Source organism: Ascidia mentula, chromosome 2 (genome assembly GCF_947561715.1).
Source record: "Ascidia mentula chromosome 2, kaAscMent1.1, whole genome shotgun sequence".
NCBI lineage: Eukaryota > Metazoa > Chordata > Ascidiacea > Phlebobranchia > Ascidiidae > Ascidia > Ascidia mentula.
The window spans coordinates 16,922,522-16,942,186 of NC_138567.1; the positions used below are offsets into that span (position 1 = coordinate 16,922,522).

Consider the following 19,665-nt stretch of genomic DNA (forward strand, 5'->3'; position numbering starts at 1 on the left):
CCAGGAGATATATTTTTCTCAAACCTGAAATTTATAACTTTAATATTTGCGTGTTTTCGCGTCAAGAGGCTACATTTCTTCTGTTTGAAGTTTGAAACGTGAAGCGAAATGACGTCATTTCTTTGCACAGAGTAAACCTGACGTCATTTACAACTGCTTCGACGAGAAATTCATGTGCATCTTATTGAAAAATTACTTATTAATTACAAACATCCTAGGGTGTTAGCGCTTTATCAACGCTCAAACGTAATTAAATTGGCATCGCAAGGAAGGCGCGCACAACTGTATACATTGTTTCCGCCATAAGTAAAGGAACTACCACCAAAAAATGCCACATTTTAATATATAATTATTGATACGGTGTGCGATCGACAGCCTGCCAGGGGCCTTTGGTTTTTTGATCCAGTTTTTATTTATTAACCACATGATTCATTGAAGGAAAAGTACAAACCGTCCAATGTTTGATAATGCAATGGTACTAGGAGTTGAGTTTAAACCTTTGACATCACGCACCAATTAAATACGTACTTGGATGGACGAGGATATGTGTGTATGACTGAACTCTGTCTTCTTGTACGGGGTTTGCCAATCCACCTCCGATCTCCACCAACCTGTCAGTAGAAAAAATATGACAATACATCAATATTTGATTAAACCGGATGCGGTGTATTTCATATTGCGCCTAATTCGCACGAAATTTTGTAACAACTTTCAAACAAAAACTTCAACAAGGTGTAAATGGTACACCTCGATTAATCCCCTCAATTCCGACGAAATTAAAGGAACAAATGATTTAAAGCTCCGGATAATTTGGAGATTTTTATCGCCAATTCTGGATAAAAGTTTATTCTGTACATCTTGTAATCCAGATTTGGTTGGATTTTCCTGCTTCAACCTTGCATTCGTACAACAAAAGTTACGTTCATTCATACCGACTACTAACAATTAGATTCCTGATTAAACTGCAATGTTCTCCACAATATTGTTACATACACTCACTAACAGGCATTATTACTGCGCTTATTATGTAACAGTTAATTTGCCCAAAACTTTTATTTCAAGTTTAGATAGAATCACGTGTTGAAGTGCTTTATTAAGGCGAATTTTAACGGCTATCCTACTATCTACACAGCGTCAGGCTCGTACAAAGGTCTTCGTACAATCCAGAACTTTGCATGGTTAATCCGACAAATTTGTGAGACAAATCGAATCCGTTTTAACCGAGTTCTGCTGTATATATACTACAAAATTTCACAGAAATATTACAAGCGTAAAAATTAGATTGTCAACGAATAGATGTGCTGTGCGTGGCTTTTATTGTATTTAAGTCAAACGGTGAAAATTCAGTAGGCAATATTTCAAAAAACATTTCCAAGCACGTTCTCATACCCCACAATGTCACATGCACTCTTGATAACATGTTCATAACTTAATCACGTTGTATATCTTGCCGTGATTAAAGTATCTTTTGACACCGGGTCGTTAGTTGTGCTAAAAATGTATCACACCAATACTCTACATAAAATTACAACAATGTAAACACCTTCTTGTATATCAATTAGTTCGCGTAAAGTCAGCAAAAGAATTACGAAAAATTTCCGGCAGAGTAATCACTAATAATATTATGCCTGACAACATCAGCAACAATCTGTAGAAACATCTCAAGTACAACCAACATTGAACCATGTCTGTACGACGTTTTACGAGTAGAACAAGTGATCGATAGAGAAGAGCAAACAAAGTCGAAAGGCCGGTAGCTGTTTAAACACTGCGCAGGTGCCTAAGCAAGTAAACTTGGATTCTGACATTCCTTGGACTGCTGACACATCGTAACGTAATACACACGCAGATACTTTTTTATTACGTTACAAATGCAATTATTCCATATAACGTCATAGGATTATCGCATTGATGAAAATTAGTGTGCATTTTAGAAATGTTGTCTAGCACAAAATGGCCGACACAAACATCATATCAACCAACTAGTTTCAAAATTTCACAACTATTTCACGTGAACAAGAATTTCTCATTGAATTGCCACCTTGTCATACAAGTAATTTGTTCGGTATTCAAAGTAAGACAAAAGCATTGCCCAAAGCACTGCCATTGCAACAAGGCGAATAGGCTTTATAAGATTTAGCAAGGACGAAAATCAGCGAAATTGTAACACTGACCTGCCCCAAATTAAACAAATCGGAGGACTGATAGGCCTTAAATATGTTGAACTAATGTCGGCAAACACAAGAACAAGATCACAAAACAAGTCACAAGCACAGATAAGGAAAAATACCAAGTGATAAATGCAGTGTTATCAGGTTGTTATACAATTTCAAGTTTTATGTATTTCCGTCTCAGAAAGAGTTTCACTTACATCAATTATAATGCACAAGACTCACTTCCATCCTGAATCAATTTTATTGTTGATGATATCACAATACAAGATACATTTCCATGTTTCCAGTCACTGCGGTGCATAATTGTTGCACACAACATCGTTTGATTTAGTTGCAATTTTGCTAATGATTGTTGTCATTATTTCCCAAACACTATTGAACGTTACAGTCTACATTAATCAGTTACCTTGATACCTTTTGAACTAGTACTGGATTATAGGCGATTAGACCAGAATAAAACCTTCATGCACTTTTACACTAACAGGCTAACAACTGCATTTATTATTGGAACTTGTTGGTAGGATGCACAATACAAATTAAAAATACGTCAGCAAAAACAAAAATAAACGAGTATGAAGCCGTTTGCTAATAAATTTCCATCCAGCAACCCAAATTAATCTTAAGCTCACAACATCTTTTGGCTGTTTAATTGCGGCATTTATCCTTCAGAAGCAATCAACATTTGTAAAATGCGTTCTTTCATGAAAGGTAAAGAAACTAAACAAATTTGATTAAACAAAGGTGTCAGCCGCATATCAATTTCACAGATATTGTTAATATTTAGCTGTTACTAAAAGCACAAACCTTTGAAAACACATGCACCATGTGCAATAACGCATTAAAAAAATTCCTGAAAAAGTTTAGGAATCTGGGAACTTAATGACCTCATGACGTCACTGTTTTTGTTCATCATCTGCGGTCGCAACGTTTTCAAGAAGTCAACGAAAAAAAAGTGAATAAAAATCCAAGCCGAAGAAATTATCCTCTTTCTGAAAACAGGCGTAACAGCAAGAATGCAGAACAGAATTCAACCCCATAGTCGTGATTAACTACTTGTTTAACTGGACGACAAAGTGGTTTTCGCGGTAAACTCATACTGACAGCTCGGCTTTTGTGCCCAGATGAAAAATCACCCCCGACAACGCAAGCTCTACACCGTAGCTAGGCCGACGCGTTAATTTGAGATTAGTTTGGCCTACGCGGACTTAAGTGGGATTTGTGAAACAAATGTTATATTTAAGCCTTCCACACTTAAGTGTTATATCAAGGCTATACGTTTATACCACACAAAATGTAGCTGTTACATTTCTGCATGGTAAGCCTCTATCAGGAAACATTCGGAAGAAAGGGAAACTAGGACTTAGACACCACAACAACAACATACTTGGCCTAATCACATATCATCTCGTTTGTCACATCAGCGCAAATTTCATAGACTTTGTTCGAAAAATATGTCAGTTGTCATGTAAAAAAGAAAACGTAATTAAAAATAAACCATAACAAACATGGCCGCTTGAGTATTTGAGACTACATTTGCGACAACTTGTGTCAGACCTTTCACAGCAAAAACGACTAGAAATAGTTTTGGAAACACCTAAAACTAAAAATTTTATTTCAAAAAGCCACATATTTTCCTGAACCAAATTTAGAAACTCAAGTTAGTTAAGTAGGTATCTGATGCTGTTTGCTGATCACTATCGCTTGGAAACTTATTGTTCAAGGTGAATTTCAGACTGGCTGGCTTTCTGTGGTCTAAGGGTCAAAAGGGATTAGTAAAAATAACTTTTACGGGACGCTAGAAAGCGAGACGTTTAAGTCAGCCCGCTGATGGACTTGGCTTTGCGGGCGTCACAACAATTCTAAATATATGTTTGTCGCTGACTGGCGATAGGTAAATGACCTTTGGAGCAAAAATCAACTAAAAGTTTGCTTTACAGGTCAGTGGTCAAGTGGCCGAGTCTAATGTAATTTACGCATATCGTGAAAATGGTTTGTGCAAGCAAAATAATCATAGCACTGCAACAACTACTGAGCCTCAGTTCTTAGTTAAAGTGCACACACTAACCTTTTGTAAGTGGACACGTCCGCCCTGGGAGCTTCCAAACCAACACGCCATCCGCAAAATGGCGGCTTCGCATTTTGAACTGTAAGCTTGTTTCGCCATCGTCTTGGTGCCTGCAACAACACATATTTAAACCTTTGTATTGCAATGAAAGTTTAGTTAACAGCCACCCTAATTAAACCTAAACCTCAATTAAATAGAAGCATATTTCGCTGTGATAACATTACAAATTTTATGTGACAATTTATGTAACTTCCACCAACGACAATCTTGACCATTTGGCAATTGTCTGTCTTTCAAAGCGGAAACTTGTCCTAAATTCATAATCAGACATCACAGCTGAAAACAGTTCGAACCTGACCTCGAATAGTTCAACCGCTTCCCCAGGCGAACTTTGGTTTGACACCCATTCATATTCTTCCTCGTCCACCCAGCGTCCCTGTGTTTTACTGTGAGTCAAGTAGTCGCTCGTCAAAATCCATTTCCCTGCGACAAAAACGGGCCGAGTCAAAAAGAATTAATCTAATTGGTCCTCCCCAGGGCTGAGGGATGATTTTTTTAACTCGTAGATACGCGTCGAGATCAGACCGAGGGATTAACCCCGACGTTTCAACGTCCCCACTCTTTACTCGTCGAGCCGTTAAGGGCCTTGTTTACTTGTCAGGGGATTAAACTTCGTGCTTGACAGATCGTTATTTACAGCTAGCTTCGGTTTCACAATGCCAAGGATATAAAAAATCGGGTGTCAACGTTTAACGTCAACGAATGTGGTTTAGTAGAAGCTTCCACCCATTGTTGGTCTGTGCCATGCGTGATATTTGCACAGATTGCCTATATATCTAGTGAGTGCTTTTGTCTCCAAGTAGCAGAGAAAAAAGATGACATTAACATTCAAAAAATGGAAAATACATACAGCTGCGTGCATATAATGTAACAACGTTTGCAACACAGCACTTGCAAAGTGGCATTGACAAGACGAACTTGTTCTAGATTACCTGACAGTTCACATATTACTTAGTTTCAAAAACAGTGGTTTGATGTTTGTCCCAATTTATGAGGAAAAGGGAGGACACATGTTTCGTTGGTCAATGTTTACAAAATTGCCTGATTAAAAGCCAGGAAAAAAGCCGACAAGGTGGACAAAATATTGTGGGGTGAGGCGGAAGCTGCATCTGGTTATGATTTTTCTTATTAACTAAACCACCAATGGAATCTGATGCGAAATGTCAGCCATTATTTCCAATTCCCATGCACTTATCAAACGAAACGTAACAAAAAACCCTTTTATTAAGATATGTGTGGGTATAAAAATGAGGCAAAGCATAGCAAAAAAATTGTTTGTTGCAATTTTCATTCAGTCTGTGTGTGCAGATAATAAATTCAAAATGTCTCTGACATCAAAAAACAAAGACCAAGCATTTCTTTGTACCACAGTACTACCAGGACCTCTAAAACTAATTTGTCTACCCTTTTTTTAAGTTTTTACTGATATGTTCAGTGAAATAACACTGCAATAATTTAGTTTATTCATTTTTTAATTGCAGTATGAAAAAAAATACATAGAAACAGCAATCACATTATTATACTACATTGTTCTAAAGTAGTTCAACTCTAGGAGGGCTGTTATCAAACAAACAAAAATTTGATGTCATAACGGTAACAAAATGGTTACAAGCCAAATCTTGAAAAACTCTGTGTAGGTATTTTACTTTCAAAATAAACTATAATGAACAAGGGCAAACTTACAACATCAATGTCGACACAAACTTAATTTTGCTCAAAGAATTTCTACTTGGCAGTTGACTCTATCTTTGGCCAATATCCAGGCACAGAACAGTGTGACACATTATATATATACACCCTTTTTGATACCAGATGAAATGCACCAGACCAAAGCCTGCCAATGTCATCAATAAAATTCAGCAGTGTCTGGATCCAAAGTGGTTGGATGGAGTGAAGAAATTTAAACTTACTTAGGGCCCCAAATGATCCTTTATCGGTTCTGCACATATTACATTCAAGTTTGAGACAATTCTTTGACTGTTGGTAATTTTTAGTGTTAAGACATGTCTACCCCCCTTCCTACACATACAAAGTGAGCTGACACTTTTAGGGTTTGGTTTGGCCTTAAACTTGGACTAACATAAATTAATTCTTAAAGAATTCACACTCTGCCACAACTGTGCCTAATTTTAATTTCTTTTTTAAATGTTTTGCTTTATGTGCATTTATTTACAGCAATTTTACTTTTATTTCATTTGTTGGATTATTTGATTCAAAAGGTAAAAAATTATTCGTTGTTTGATAATTTTAACAACCAGTATTTGATAACAGCCCTAGAGTCTGATAGTTTGCATCTAGTTTGGTACCCAATGAAGTGTTTTCACAGCAAAATCACCTGGCTATATAACAAGCAAAACAATGATCTTTGCCAGCTGCGATGATCAGACCTGATGGGTCAAGACAGTGCAGCTAATATTTTTGTAACTTTTGAAACTTGATGTTAGTTGAACTTTGAACATACCTGAAGCAACAGCTGATAAAAACTTTAAGCTTTTGCAAGGTCTCTTTGCAATCATGTGAGTGCAACCTGGAAGAAATGCCTAAAAATTAAAATAAGTTTTATTTTACTAGGCCAATATCCTGCAATAATTTTTCCCATAGATAAACATTAGCAAATTTATGCTAAATGTCTCAATACACACACACACACACACACACACACACACACACACACACACATATATATATATATATATAAAGTATACTGACATTGAAGCTGAAGTAGAACCACATGTATTTAATTAATAACTTTTTATGTTTCTTATTTCAGAAAATCTTATTACCGTTAGTTCTTAACGTGTTCCAAAGAACTAGTGGCTTTTTTTAAAAAGAACTGTCCTTCTGGCATTTAGTTACTTGGATTTTATTGTGACCAACATTTCATCTGCCTTTAGTAAATCTAAACTAGTGGACAGACCTCAATGCAATATTACATTACGCTGCTAAATATATTTTTCAGAAAAATGATTGAAGATATATATTCAATAATAACCTTTGAGCCAAATTTACGAAGAGCTTAGGGGTCATGCACGCAAACATGTGGGAAGATTAGTCTTGGACGCGCAAGATCTCATTGGAAACTGCCATATTCTGCAGACTGGTACATCGTATATATGCATACTTGATACCATGACACTGCTACTTTTAAAAATAATAATAATGCTAAAACAATGCTTTTAAGTTTTATTTCATGACAATACTACACAATTTTCATTTGGCATCTATACCAATTGTGATTGAATATTTATTAGTATTAATCAGTATGTGTAGCATTTCTAGCAGAGCTTGTATATATAAACCCATTTCAATCTGACTTTTAAAATAAGAGAAGCATCACATAAGTTTGAAGGTTCCCATATACACAGTCCTGTAACCTACATCAAAAATGGTTACAACAATTACCTGGGAATCAGCTGGATTATATATAAATACTCCATTCATCTGCTTTATAATATTGATAAGATAAAGACGTTCTTCCTTTTCAAAGCCAGTCAACATGAAACAAGGGTTTTTCATTGTTTCAGTACATGCTACAATTTCTTAAATAATGAAAAGATAAATATCTAAAAAAAAATTGAATAATTTACATTTCAACTAAAGGTTCAGAAAATGAATAAAAAAGGGTTTTAAGATAAACTTTTGGTTCGACCAACACTGTCTGGTACAAAATAATGTTATTTAGCCAGTATCTTCAGTTTGGATAAATACAATAAAACGCAACCGCGCACTTCCGCAAGAATAAAAAACTACCGCATTACTGCATTGCAGGAAGAGTGACCCAAGATCAAATACGGGGATATCCCTGATTAGAAACTTGTACAGATCTGTGCTGTGAAAGGTGTTTAGTTTTCTATGGCTTGGTAGAATCGCCAAGTATTAGCAGAAAGTATTGCGCATTTAAATGTACAGTAAGACAATTTAGGCAAAAGTAAGAAGTTTTGTATTGAATGCATGTACTGTGTTCGCTACACATTGTATTTGAAATATCGAAAAGTCTCCAAACGCAACAGCAATATGTAGATGTAGCTGATTTCAATTTTGAAACCAATATCAAAATCAAATAAAATGATGCTTTTAACAAATAATTGCACTCGCTACAACCTTTTGTTTTTCCTTGAAAAGACTTGGAACAAAACTTCTGTATATGTACTGCCATCTAGTGGGTCATCTTTCTTGGCGGACAGTTTGCTTGTTTTTATGTTTGTTTTTTTTGTTTATTGTCAGTTGCTTCTCATTTTTTTACGATTCGACCAGACTGGTCTTCCAGGTGGTACGCGAGCACTTTACGTAAGTCGACTTTCTGGGCTGAAGTAGGAGAACTTCAAATTACACATTGTGCATAATAACTTTTATTCTGGTTTCACACGTTTGTAAGGCATTTAAGCTAGTCATGTAGGAAGAGGACTTTATAGGGCTGTTACACATTACAATGTGCATTTTATGCCACACTGATGGATGTGGCAAACAGAATCTGAATATTCGGATTCGGCCGAACAGTAAATACTTTTTTACATTTTTAACTAAATCTGCTTTAAATCCTATATGTTTCACACATTGTTGTTGGGCTAAATTTTTTTATTAGAAACAAAAACACTGTCAAATTTACTACATCAAAATGACATCATAATAAAATTATGTCGCTATTGGTAAATATAAGTGGTGGGTGTGTTTTTGGTGACCAATATGTGAATTTATGATGTCATCACTATTCGGATGGAAAAGTCTGGGAATCACTGGCGTTGAGCAAAAATAAAAACAAAACGTCGCGATCTTCCATGCAATTAACGACTGTTGAATCCCGTGTACAAATAACAAACTTTCCAATCTGGGTGTTGAGCAGGGACATGTAACTAATATAATTCTGTGGTTCGTATTTAAATAACAAGAACATATGGGGCAGGCATTTTGCAAAGAATGATGATATAATTGAAATTTATGAATACAATTTACTTGTAGCACTGTATATTATATTGCGTAATTTGTTTAACTTTCAAGTCACTACAATTTTTTTGTTGTTCAAGTCTTAATGTAGTCAAAAAACTTATGTGGAGAAGCACTAAACAGATATTACCTATGGGCTGTTTGACTCCCCTGTTTGCTACTGTTCCAAATTGGAAAAATTTTCATGAACCTTTTTGAAAACTTACCAATAGCCTGTGCAAATTACAAACTTTGCTATATGGATACGGTTTAGCTTGTGCCATGCTTATAATGCTAAAATATCTGGTTATGTATGGATGATATTTTTGTTTTATTTTAGTTTTAGTTTGCAGCTTGTACTTCGTGAAAATTTAATGGATTCTGCAGAACCGATGAACCTTGGTTCTCCAATAGGATCTAGTGTTACAACACCCCCTTCACACCAACCAGGGCATGGACATCAATTTTTGCCTGGCTTTTTGATGGGAAACCTTGCCCAGGGCAGTCCCCCACAATCCCTAAACCAATCATTGTCTGGGCAGAAACACCAACAAGCTACATCCCCAATCTTTGGCACTAAATCCACAGGACGTTCTTTTGGTCAAAGACATGAAGATCGATTCAAGATGCTTAGCAACGGTGGTGAGAGTCATTTGAAGGAAAAGGGTGGAGCCCCTCCTTTGGCAAGTTTAAGTGATGAAATGGCAATGCTTGAAAGACAGGCAGGACATAAAAGCAACATTACATACGGGTCCAGTATAAAAATATTTTCACCACCCAAAAATATTTCTCCTACAAGAACTGGTTTAGATCGCACTCACTCTGGCTTGATGACGGCATCCAGTCTTGATGGAATGTCACCAGATGGATTTCAAACACCAACCGCTATTACAAGTGCATGGGTGACTGTTTTTGGTTTCCCCCCACAGCAAATGTCACTAATTCTTAAACAGTTTTCACAGTTTGGAACAATTTTGTCATACCATGTTGCTGCTGATAATGGAAACTGGGTTCACATTCAGTATGAGACTTTGCTTCAAGCTAAAAAGGCTTTAAGTCGGAATGGAAAAGTTTTGGGTGACAATATGATGCTTGGTGTTATGCCTTGTAAAGGTCCCCCAAACAATGAGGACAAACATATACTGGAAGATAGCATGCTGTCCATTACGTCTCCCTCAATTCCAAACCGAAGGCCAATACAGATAAGAAATCTCTCAGCATCCGTACATTCGCCAAGTCCACAAGTTGGAAATTCAACTCCACAAAAATCAAGCACTGTAATTACAAAAGCAATGGACTTCTTTTTTGGCTGATTTATGTTTTTTTATGTAAAAAATGCTTGGATAGGAAAATATACAAAGGTTTGCATAAACACAATGAAAGAAATGAACTCTGTTGATATATTTATTTGTAACAAATCATTTTGTGCAAATTTATTTTTAATGGTTCATTTTAAGTGGTAAGCAATGAAGAGAACTATGGAAGTATGTAAAATTTATTCTGTTTTTCATTGGTTTCAGGTACTTTAGGTAAAATGGTTGTCATGACAGAAACCAATCTAGAACAAGAGGATGATACAACAGAAGAATTTCCAATTAAACCTGAAAAAAGTGGGAATAATTTGAACACTACTCTGTATAATTTTGGATATGCACCAGTTGAAGTAATTGAAAAATTCCAGTGGTTTTGTTTTGAGCATAACACACTCGCAGATGCCATTGATTCTCTCCTAATGCGTGATAAGTTATTGGTGACAAAATACCGCTTCATGAATCCACCAGTCCTTCATCAGATGTTGGCAAAGCCGACATCAGTTGACTCGCCAGCTGCCGTGAAAAGAGCCATGATTGCTCTGCACAAGTACACTAAAGAAGGAAGGTACAAATCAGTTGCAGATGCCATTGAGGAACTCTTAATTTCTCCTGAACTGTCCGGTTTTATGACTGACATGACTAATCAAGAAAGCAAAGAACCTTACACCATGGTCACACCTTCTGAGGAAGAAGCGCTAAACAAAATTGCAGACGCTTTGTTCGAACGAGTCAAATCAATGGCACCAACGACAGGCAAAAAGTCAACGTCAAAGAAACGCAATTCCCCAAACAAAAACAAAACTTCAGAAATATCAGGCAAATCTACAACGATTGCTTTAAAGCAAACCAAAACCGTGAAAGTATTTGATGATGACCCTGACTACAATCCTGAATCAAATGAAAGTAGTATTGTGTGGGGTGGTAAAAGGCAGCTTATCAAAAGTCTGTCTCTGTATAAAGACAATCATGGCAATGGGGAATCTAGCTCCAAGCTTTCTTTATTAAATGCACCTGATGCTAAGGTTAATATACCATTGCTACACTTTTCTTCAAATTATGTCAAGCCAAATTCGAAACAATCCATATTAAGCACCCTAACAAAGCAAAAGGCTGGAAATGACTTACAAACAGATTTTTTGCTCAGCAATCTTAACCTGTTGCCTAAACACGTTTTCTCGCTTAATCAGGCTTGACATGATGGTTTCCTTAAGTGTTGTGTATTATATGTACTTACTTTTTATGCTAGTTGCCTTTTTAAGGATTTTGGGGCACTATCGATTGTTAACTGTTTGTAATATGACTTTGTTATGATGTGCATAATATTCACCACTAGCAAAAACATTTTCTTTTCAACAGTAGCAAACACCAAACTCCACTGTAAAATCCAGTATTATCAAAAACTGGAGAAAAAGTGTTATGTAATGTGTAGACATGCTTAAATTTGTCAAAACTGCCAATGTTTTGTTATGTAAAGTAGCCCATGCTATTATGTCAACACAACACCTTTACTGCCAATTTATTTGCATGAAAAGTTCATGGTATCAACTTCATTTTTCTCAAAGGTAGGACGCTCACCATGGAAACCAGTGTTAAAGTTTAATTTATGTTTAAAAGATTGGTTGCAATGGACAAGTATGAGAAAGTGAAAGTTGTTGGAAAAGGAGCATTTGGGTGTGTATTTGTATATTTAACCTTATTTGTATAATTAAATGATTGCAAGACTGAAAAGTCTTGCTCCTTGTAAGACATCATTTTAATACCAGCAACAAATATTTTTGCATTGGTACTACATTCTATAAAGCCACAGACTTTGGACATCCATCGAGCAATGTCAGCTTGTTTTATAAAATCACCGGGAGTTAATGTCACCTACATTGCCTTCAACAAAAGCCCAATATACAATACTGAAATTGATTGTGTGGCAAATGACGTTTTAGTTGTGACTTTTTGACTAAATAGTGTGACAAATGTATTCACAATACCTCAGGCAGCTTGGGATGAAATTCATATTTTGACAAGTCATGGTCTTCATTTGTTGATGTTTCTTTTGCATCCATTATTTCACTGTTTGGTTTGTTAGGTTGGTGAACCTTGCAATGAGACACATGGACAAGAAGTTACTCATATTGAAAGAGATTTCCATGGAAGATCTTTCTGCTGAAGAACGTGCAAGTTCACTCAACGAAGTTCAAGTTTTGAAGAAGGTCTTGTCGTAATTCATTCTTGCCATAAAAATGTAAACTAAATTACATACACAAATATCGTTACGTTTAACACATTTATACAAGTATGTGCCTATTTACTAAAAAATACACCACTAAAATAAAAAGTAGTAATGAAAGCACAATGTCCAAGTTTATATGTTTTGCCAAAACTTGTGTTAATAATGTAAACGTAAGTTAATTTGTAGGTTTTGAACCATCCCAACATAATCCGATACTATGAAAACTTTCTTGAAGGAAACAAACTTGTTATCGCCATGGAATATGCACAAGGTTGGTTCATTGAAAATATCACTAAAGCTGATTTGACTTTAATGAAAAGCAAAAATCCTGTTTCAGGTGGAACCTTGCACGATTACTTAAAGCAGCAAAAAAACAATCTTAAGGAAACGGTAAATTAAAACTTGTAGTCATTTAAAAAAATATTTTACCCTATGTAATATTATTTACAGAAAGTTTTAAGTTTGTTCATGCAAATTGTGGAGGCACTACAACACATACACTCACTCAATATATTGCACAGGGATTTAAAAACTCAGAATATATTGCTTGATAGAAAGTGTACTGTGTGCAAAATTTCCGATTTTGGGATTTCAAAGATTCTCAACACGAAAACAAAAGCATTCAGTGTACGTTGAGATTTTGGACTTGGCTTGTAGAACTTTATCAATTTGTTTTTGTTGAATATATTGTAAAACTTGGTAATTGCCCCAAAACAAATTATGGCTGTTTTTTAAGCAATCAAATTAAATTAAAAGCTGCAGACAGGGTGTGTACACGCACTGTTTCGACCTGTAATGTCTCATCAGTGCAGGTGTTGAGTGGCACTGTGCTAGCTTTTACACTAGCAGGCACACTAATCTCCATTTTGTGGTACCTTTCGGTCAACGTCGAACTGCAGAGTACCCTATACTGAGTACCGATAACAGAAACGACGAACCACTGTGGAGCGCACTATGGACAAACGGATCTGCTTGGTAACCGATAGTGCAAAAGGCAAAAAACACCAATGCAATATATGGTTGAAAACAGTGCGCGTACACACCCTGTCTGCAGCTTTCCAATAGTATGGCTTTTTTTGCACATAAATTAAATTAACATGTCTAAAATATGAAAATGTGTTTATTTTTACCAACAAATTTTTTGTGTTCGTCATTTTTGTTGAATGAGATGAACTATTTTTAGGATGAATTGGAGTACTTACTGTATACGACTAACTAATTGCAACATGATTTAGATTGTGGGTACCCCATGTTACATTTCACCAGAACAATGCAAGGGAGATCCTTACAACCAAAAAAGTGATATTTGGGCTTTGGGTTGCACTCTCTATGAATTGCTAATGCTAAAAAAAGCATTTGAAGCTCTGGTAAACATTGTGGCATTTTAGACATTTTTATGTAAAGTTGTCAAATTAATTAAATATACAGAAAAAAATCATCACAAATGTATAAAATTAAATAAACCATCAAGTGGTACAGTTGTATAGTTTGTTTAGAAATCTTAAACTTTTGTATTTTTCTCATACATTTCTAACACAAGAAATCTTTTTGTAACACAGAACCTTCCAGCACTTGTAAACAAAATTGTGAAAGGCACATACAATGCTGACTTTCCAAAAACCTATAGTACTGCTGTTATCGATATGTTAAAACTAATGCTAAATGTGGATCCAACAGCAAGACCTTCTGCTCACGAACTTATGACACATCCTGTCCTCATGTATTCACAATTGGATATTTACTGCAATATTGGGGCTGTAGAAGTCAAGTAAGTTCATTATATGTGCAAAAAAAGCCATAATAATATTGGCAAGCTGCAGACAGAGTGTGTACACGCACTGTTTCGACCTGTGAGGTCTTATCAGTGCAGCTGTTGCAGTGGCACTGTGCTAGCTTTTACGCTAGCAGGCACACCAGATTCCACTTTGTGGTGTCCGGTCAATGTCGATCTGTTGGGTACCCTATACTGAGTACCAAACAACAGAGACGAACCACTGTGGAGCGCACTATGGCCAAACGTAACTGCTTGGTAACCGATATCGCTAAAGGCAAAACACCAATGCAATATATGTGCAAAAAAAGCCACAATACTGCAACAGCTGCACTGATGAGACCTCACAGGTCGAAACAGTGCGTGTACATACCCTGTCTGCAGCTTGCCAATATTAAGTAAGTTCCTTTCCAGTGTTTTCATGGTTTCATAAATTGCTATTATAATGTTGTATGCTATTGGAAAAGTGTACAAGCTATTTTCAGCAATAAACTTTTGTTTAGAAATGCAAAAACTTCATCTATTCCTGTTGGAGTTCGCAGAAAAATTGGGAGTGCCCTCCACCATACTTCATCGACCATGTCTGTTGAATCATTTTCTGCTGTAAGTTTGTGCATACACTTTCTAAATGCATCAAAAAAAATAAAAAAGCTCAAATTTTGTGGCACCAATGGCGAATGGCACAGTGAAAATTATGTGTAGAGTGGTAGACCTGCAGATAAGTTGCTTTGTAAATTTGGTCACCTTGGAAGCAAATAAAATCAACAACCAAAGATAAATAACTTAGACATAAATTCCAGATACTAATATGCTTATTGTAAAACAAATCAACATGATTTGTTATTTATCTGCAAGACAGTCATTTTGATTAGTTTTCGATTAAATGGTAAACTTATGTTTAGAACAAGAATGCTTATCACTATTGTGTTTATCACTGGGGTGGTGGAGTTTCATCTCCAATCAAACTTCCTCTTCCACATTCTGACACACAGGTAAGTGTTTATACTTTGAACCTCAACTTTTTTCACAGAACATGACTTTTCATTTTGAAAGTTGTTGTTTGTGTTGAAAGTTTTTCAATTTTGTTTTGGATTAGATGATATTGTTACATTGTTGCATATTTTTGCGATTTGAAGTCAAAATATTTTGGATTAAAACACCAAGGCTTCATTCTAGGACTAATAACAAATATCCATCATATATAAAATAATTTTGAAAAAACAGTTGTCGTATCAAAAATAATGCAAGAAATTAGTTCTTCAGCATGTGTTTTCTTTGAAGAATTATGCTGTACATATGTTAAATTAAATCTTTTTTTTTTGGTGTGGAGGTTGTTCAAGCTGCAACCGGGCGAACCAAGAAAGCTTGCGTGACAGAAAATGGACGACTTATTGTGTGGGAGGTAACTTTTAATTTACACTATGTTCCTGCATGTTGTTTTTAACAGCAAATGATATCATTAATATAAATACGAAAGTAAAATTTAAGGTATATACAGATTGAGAAAATATGCCTATCTGAGTAGTAATTTTGTTACATCTTTTCGCTGGGTATACACATGCAATGATAAGATATTAAAATTTTGTCTACACTTCACTCACAATGATTTTCTGGGTCACCTACACAGTCTATTATGTTCATTATTTAGTAAACTGTTCAATTCTCTTTGTTTCCAGGCAACAGCAAGTGCATCACTTCCCGGTGCTCTTGGTGACTCACAGAACATTCCTTCATTTGTTCCAAGATTCATGGAAGGACAATCAGGAGTCAGCCTTAAACAGTGAGTATATATTGTTTGCTGTAGTTGCATGTTTATTGTTTATGTTCATTAATTGCACTGTTTATAATGACTTACATCGATTTTAGTTTTCACAAAAATTCATAATTGAAGTGCACTAGTGTATTCTGAAAGTTAATACATGTTAAATAGTATGCTTTCAAATGTCGGAAGATTTTCTTTCAACATGGTCACCTTTTTATGACAGCATAAACACTGTTTTTTTGCATAAAACATTTTCAGGGTTGTATGTGGTGACTTGCACACTGCCTGCCTGACAGATCGTGGAATTTTGATGACATTTGGAAGTGGAAGCAATGGCTGTCTTGGTCATGGAACATTGCACGACATTGATAAGGTAATCACATTTCTATAGACGAACCATATAAGATATTTGTATCTGCTTATACATGGTTTGATCTACACTTAGCCAACCATTGTTGAAAAGTTGCTGGGTTGCGAACTTCTTCAAATTGCCACTGGATCTTACCACATGTTGGCAGTAACGAGTGACAACGAGGTGTTTGCTTGGGGAAGAGGAGATAATGGTAACCTCTATCACCATTGTCATTATTTAATTACTTTTCTGTAACATAGTGTATGTTGTGTGTGCTTTCTCATATGGCATTGATTAAGTTAAGATTAAGCTTGTATGCTATGATATTTATTGGTTTATTGTAGTTGCTCAAAAACTCAAATAAAGAATATAATTTTAAATTATTTCTCAGGCAGACTTGGACTAAGTTCAGATGAAATTCATGCATCGCCAACTTTGGTGGACATTCCAGAACAGATAGAACCACTGTCTGTTCATTGTGGTTCAGATTATTCCATGATTTTGACGAGAAGCAAAATGTTGCTTGCTTGTGGAAACAACACACATAATAGGTATTGTGTATATATTTATGAACATGCATAATTATGTCACTGATGTACATATTTTTAATATGTTTGTGTCGTTAGGTTGGGTTTGGATGTTATCCATGACAACAAGGTGTTAAAGCAAATTGATGAATCCGCTTGTTTCATTCCATTGCGATCTGAACCTCTGTCATTTGGTAATATTCAAAAAGTTGCTTTGGGAATGCAACATTCCTCTGTCATCACAGGTGGGGTTTTGAAAACACAATAAATGCTTATCTAACCCCCATATGTTGTCGTTGTAATTGAACACTTCTGGGTCATCTTTTGTGCTTGCCTAAAATATTGTCATTCAACAAGTAGAATGGAATAGTTTGAAACCGGTAATGACATGTTTTGTTCTTTTTTCCTTTAAAAAGTGTTTTTTGCAGGTTGACTTTTGGAGTGTAGGAATAAAAATTGCAAGACCCGAAAAGTAGTTACTGAACAGCACAGAATTTTGCATCCAATTGTTTTTTGTATTAGTTTGAGGTAATCTTGATTTTAATAATTTGCAGATGATGGACGATTATTCATGTTTGGAAATAACAATCATGGTCAACTTGGTGTTGCTCCAAATAAATCGAATGCATCTCGTATTCCCAATCAAGTAAAAATTGAATCTAATCCTGGGTAAGAAATAAAAAATCTAAAAATGGGGCTTATTATACAAACCACACACAATGAGGATAGTAAAGGCAAAAATTTTGCAGCAAAACATTCACAGTGATCAACAAACACTCATAAATATTTCAGTACTTTTACTGAGATTTTGTGAAAACAAAATGTTTTACCGTTGTTGTTTTTAGTAAAGTTTTTAGTGAATTCAGCTAATTATGTGCCAGGTAAATGTGGGTATTTTGGGTAAATTTCAAAAGATATTCAGTTGTGCGAAACCTAGTCTCAATATTCACATACGGCAGAATTCTTAAGCATATTTGAATACGAATATTATACCAATTATCCCACATGCAATGTTCAAAATTTCATTTTAATCAATAGTGTTTGGATTGGGTCGACATATTTGTTCAGTTAGTTTATTTATTGTGGCGTGAGGAAAATGTTGTTACGTTTTCCAATACTTTTTTCAACTAAGATTCAACAGACTTTTCGAATTATGCAGGAACGTTGACAGTTATTTTCCCTTAAAAAAGACAATGAAATATTTATTTGGTCAATATTTTCAGATTCATGTTCGTTGGTTGCGGGGGAACTTTTACTGTGGCGGCAACCAACGATTCAAAATTATATTCATGGGGTAAACCATCACGTGGTCAACTAGGTCGACCCAGTTCGTCGTCAAGGACCTCCCATGACCCCCAAGAAGTGACCCCACATAACCTCCCGGTTGATATGTCGGTCGTATCATTATCTGCAAGTCATGGCAACACACTACTTGTTGTCTCAGGTTGGAACCCATGAGTTAATTTTAGATAAGAGTGTGGTTGAACGCAGCGGAAAGTTTTTTGTCTCTTAACATTCTCCATGAGTTTCTGTATGTTTTTAATGATATCCGTGGCAGGGGCAACCGCACAGGTGTAAAATGTCATGATCAGCAAAAATGTGGTTTTCAGATACCAGCAATTACGTTAACATGTTTTGATATTATATTGCGACACGAATTCCAATTCAAATTGCACTCTTCCGTCGTATGATGGCTACCGTCACAGATGCGCTGTCGAGGGAGACACAGAACTTTTGATGTTTATTAATTTTTAGCTGACTACGCCTATAAAATACATTATAAAAAAATGTAACAACAGACTCCTGACAACCGATTCCCTGATAACCGCGAAAGATGCATATAGCCAAATATATTTACCTCACACAAAAGCCAATAGATTTTACCCAGAAAACAAATTTTCCCAAAATGTAATAACACTGAATAAAGCCAGTGAGGGTTAGAAAGTGGGGCCGTATAGAAAACGACGAACATGGGTGCAAGAGCATCAACAAAATAATACGATTTTTTTATTCAAAGGATCGGAACCAAGCGTGGAGACGAAATTTCGCAATAGTTGGGATACCAACATGTGGAGAGAGGAAGGAAAAAAGGCTTCCTCGCCCAGATAACCTTACCTACCTTTATTACCTTTTTAGTACATGTGTTACCTGCAATTGAACCATATGTGCTCTCCTGTTTCCATTTTGCACTTAGAAAGTTAAGGTTCTATTTTCTACCTTTTCGTCCTTTCTATTCGATTATTGACAAACACTATTAGTGCCGCGTTTTAATAAAGAAATACAAATTTTAAGTTTGAAGTTGACTCAAAGATTCTTTTGGATTGAAGAAAAGCTTTCCCTATATTTACGATGCAACAAAAGCACATCAGAAGAAACCCGCTTTCCTTGTCGAAATAGGTTGATAAATTTCAAATATAAAGATTCCGTTAAAATGACACTGTTTCAATTTTCCCATTGTGAGTTCCCAACGCTAAAATAAGAGGATTATCTGTGGGCC

General features: G+C 35.7%; 3 protein-coding genes across 5 annotated transcripts in view; 2 read left to right on the plus strand and 1 right to left on the minus strand.

Moving 5' to 3' along the window:
- LOC145890425 (uncharacterized) overlaps positions 1 to 7,858 on the minus strand; it is a 40,066-nt gene extending 32,208 nt beyond the window's left edge. Inside the window, exons 1-5 of one of the 3 annotated variants that reach the window (XM_082981466.1) lie at positions 7,702 to 7,858; positions 6,761 to 6,839; positions 4,598 to 4,722; positions 4,240 to 4,349; positions 529 to 611 (exon numbers count right to left, since the gene is read on the minus strand). In XM_082981466.1, coding sequence (XP_082837592.1) covers positions 529 to 611; positions 4,240 to 4,349; positions 4,598 to 4,722; positions 6,761 to 6,839; positions 7,702 to 7,815 — 511 coding nt within the window. In that variant the 5' untranslated portion in view covers positions 7,816 to 7,858. Of the gene's footprint in view, positions 1 to 528; positions 612 to 2,371; positions 2,954 to 2,978; positions 4,029 to 4,239; positions 4,350 to 4,597; positions 4,723 to 6,760; positions 6,840 to 7,701 lie in introns of those variants that run through there. The other 2 variants (XM_082981467.1, XM_082981468.1) reach the window with 2 other exon arrangements.
- Positions 7,859 to 9,563: 1,705 nt separating this feature from the next.
- On the plus strand, positions 9,564 to 11,047 carry LOC145890451 (nucleoporin NUP35-like). The gene is made up of 3 exons (XM_082981529.1): positions 9,564 to 10,580; positions 10,740 to 10,882; positions 10,932 to 11,047. Exon 1 carries the CDS (start codon positions 9,594 to 9,596, stop codon positions 10,530 to 10,532), a length of 939 nt encoding a protein of 312 aa, XP_082837655.1. The 5' UTR covers positions 9,564 to 9,593; the 3' UTR covers positions 10,533 to 10,580; positions 10,740 to 10,882; positions 10,932 to 11,047.
- A 674-nt stretch (positions 11,048 to 11,721) lies between these two features.
- On the plus strand, positions 11,722 to 19,427 carry LOC145890436 (serine/threonine-protein kinase Nek8-like). The gene is made up of 18 exons (XM_082981510.1): positions 11,722 to 12,203; positions 12,613 to 12,736; positions 12,943 to 13,027; positions 13,094 to 13,146; positions 13,207 to 13,383; positions 13,992 to 14,123; positions 14,316 to 14,524; positions 15,031 to 15,130; positions 15,430 to 15,519; positions 15,858 to 15,929; positions 16,204 to 16,307; positions 16,548 to 16,662; positions 16,735 to 16,852; positions 17,033 to 17,192; positions 17,268 to 17,413; positions 17,723 to 17,837; positions 18,392 to 18,612; positions 19,186 to 19,427. Exons 1-18 carry the CDS (start codon positions 12,136 to 12,138, stop codon positions 19,275 to 19,277), a joined length of 2,181 nt encoding a protein of 726 aa, XP_082837636.1. The 5' UTR covers positions 11,722 to 12,135; the 3' UTR covers positions 19,278 to 19,427.
- Positions 19,428 to 19,665: the final 238 nt, after the last annotated feature.

Coding starts and splice junctions, on each gene's coding strand:
- LOC145890451 (XM_082981529.1), top strand. CDS start 9,594: ATGGATTCTGCAGAACCGATGAACCTTGGTTCTCCAATAGGATCTAGT.
- LOC145890436 (XM_082981510.1), top strand. CDS start 12,136: ATGTTTAAAAGATTGGTTGCAATGGACAAGTATGAGAAAGTGAAAGTT. Junction 14,124..14,315: donor AAAAAGCATTTGAAGCTCTG/GTAAACATTGTG, acceptor TTTGTAACACAG/AACCTTCCAGCACTTGTAAA. Junction 16,308..16,547: donor TCAGGAGTCAGCCTTAAACA/GTGAGTATATAT, acceptor AAACATTTTCAG/GGTTGTATGTGGTGACTTGC.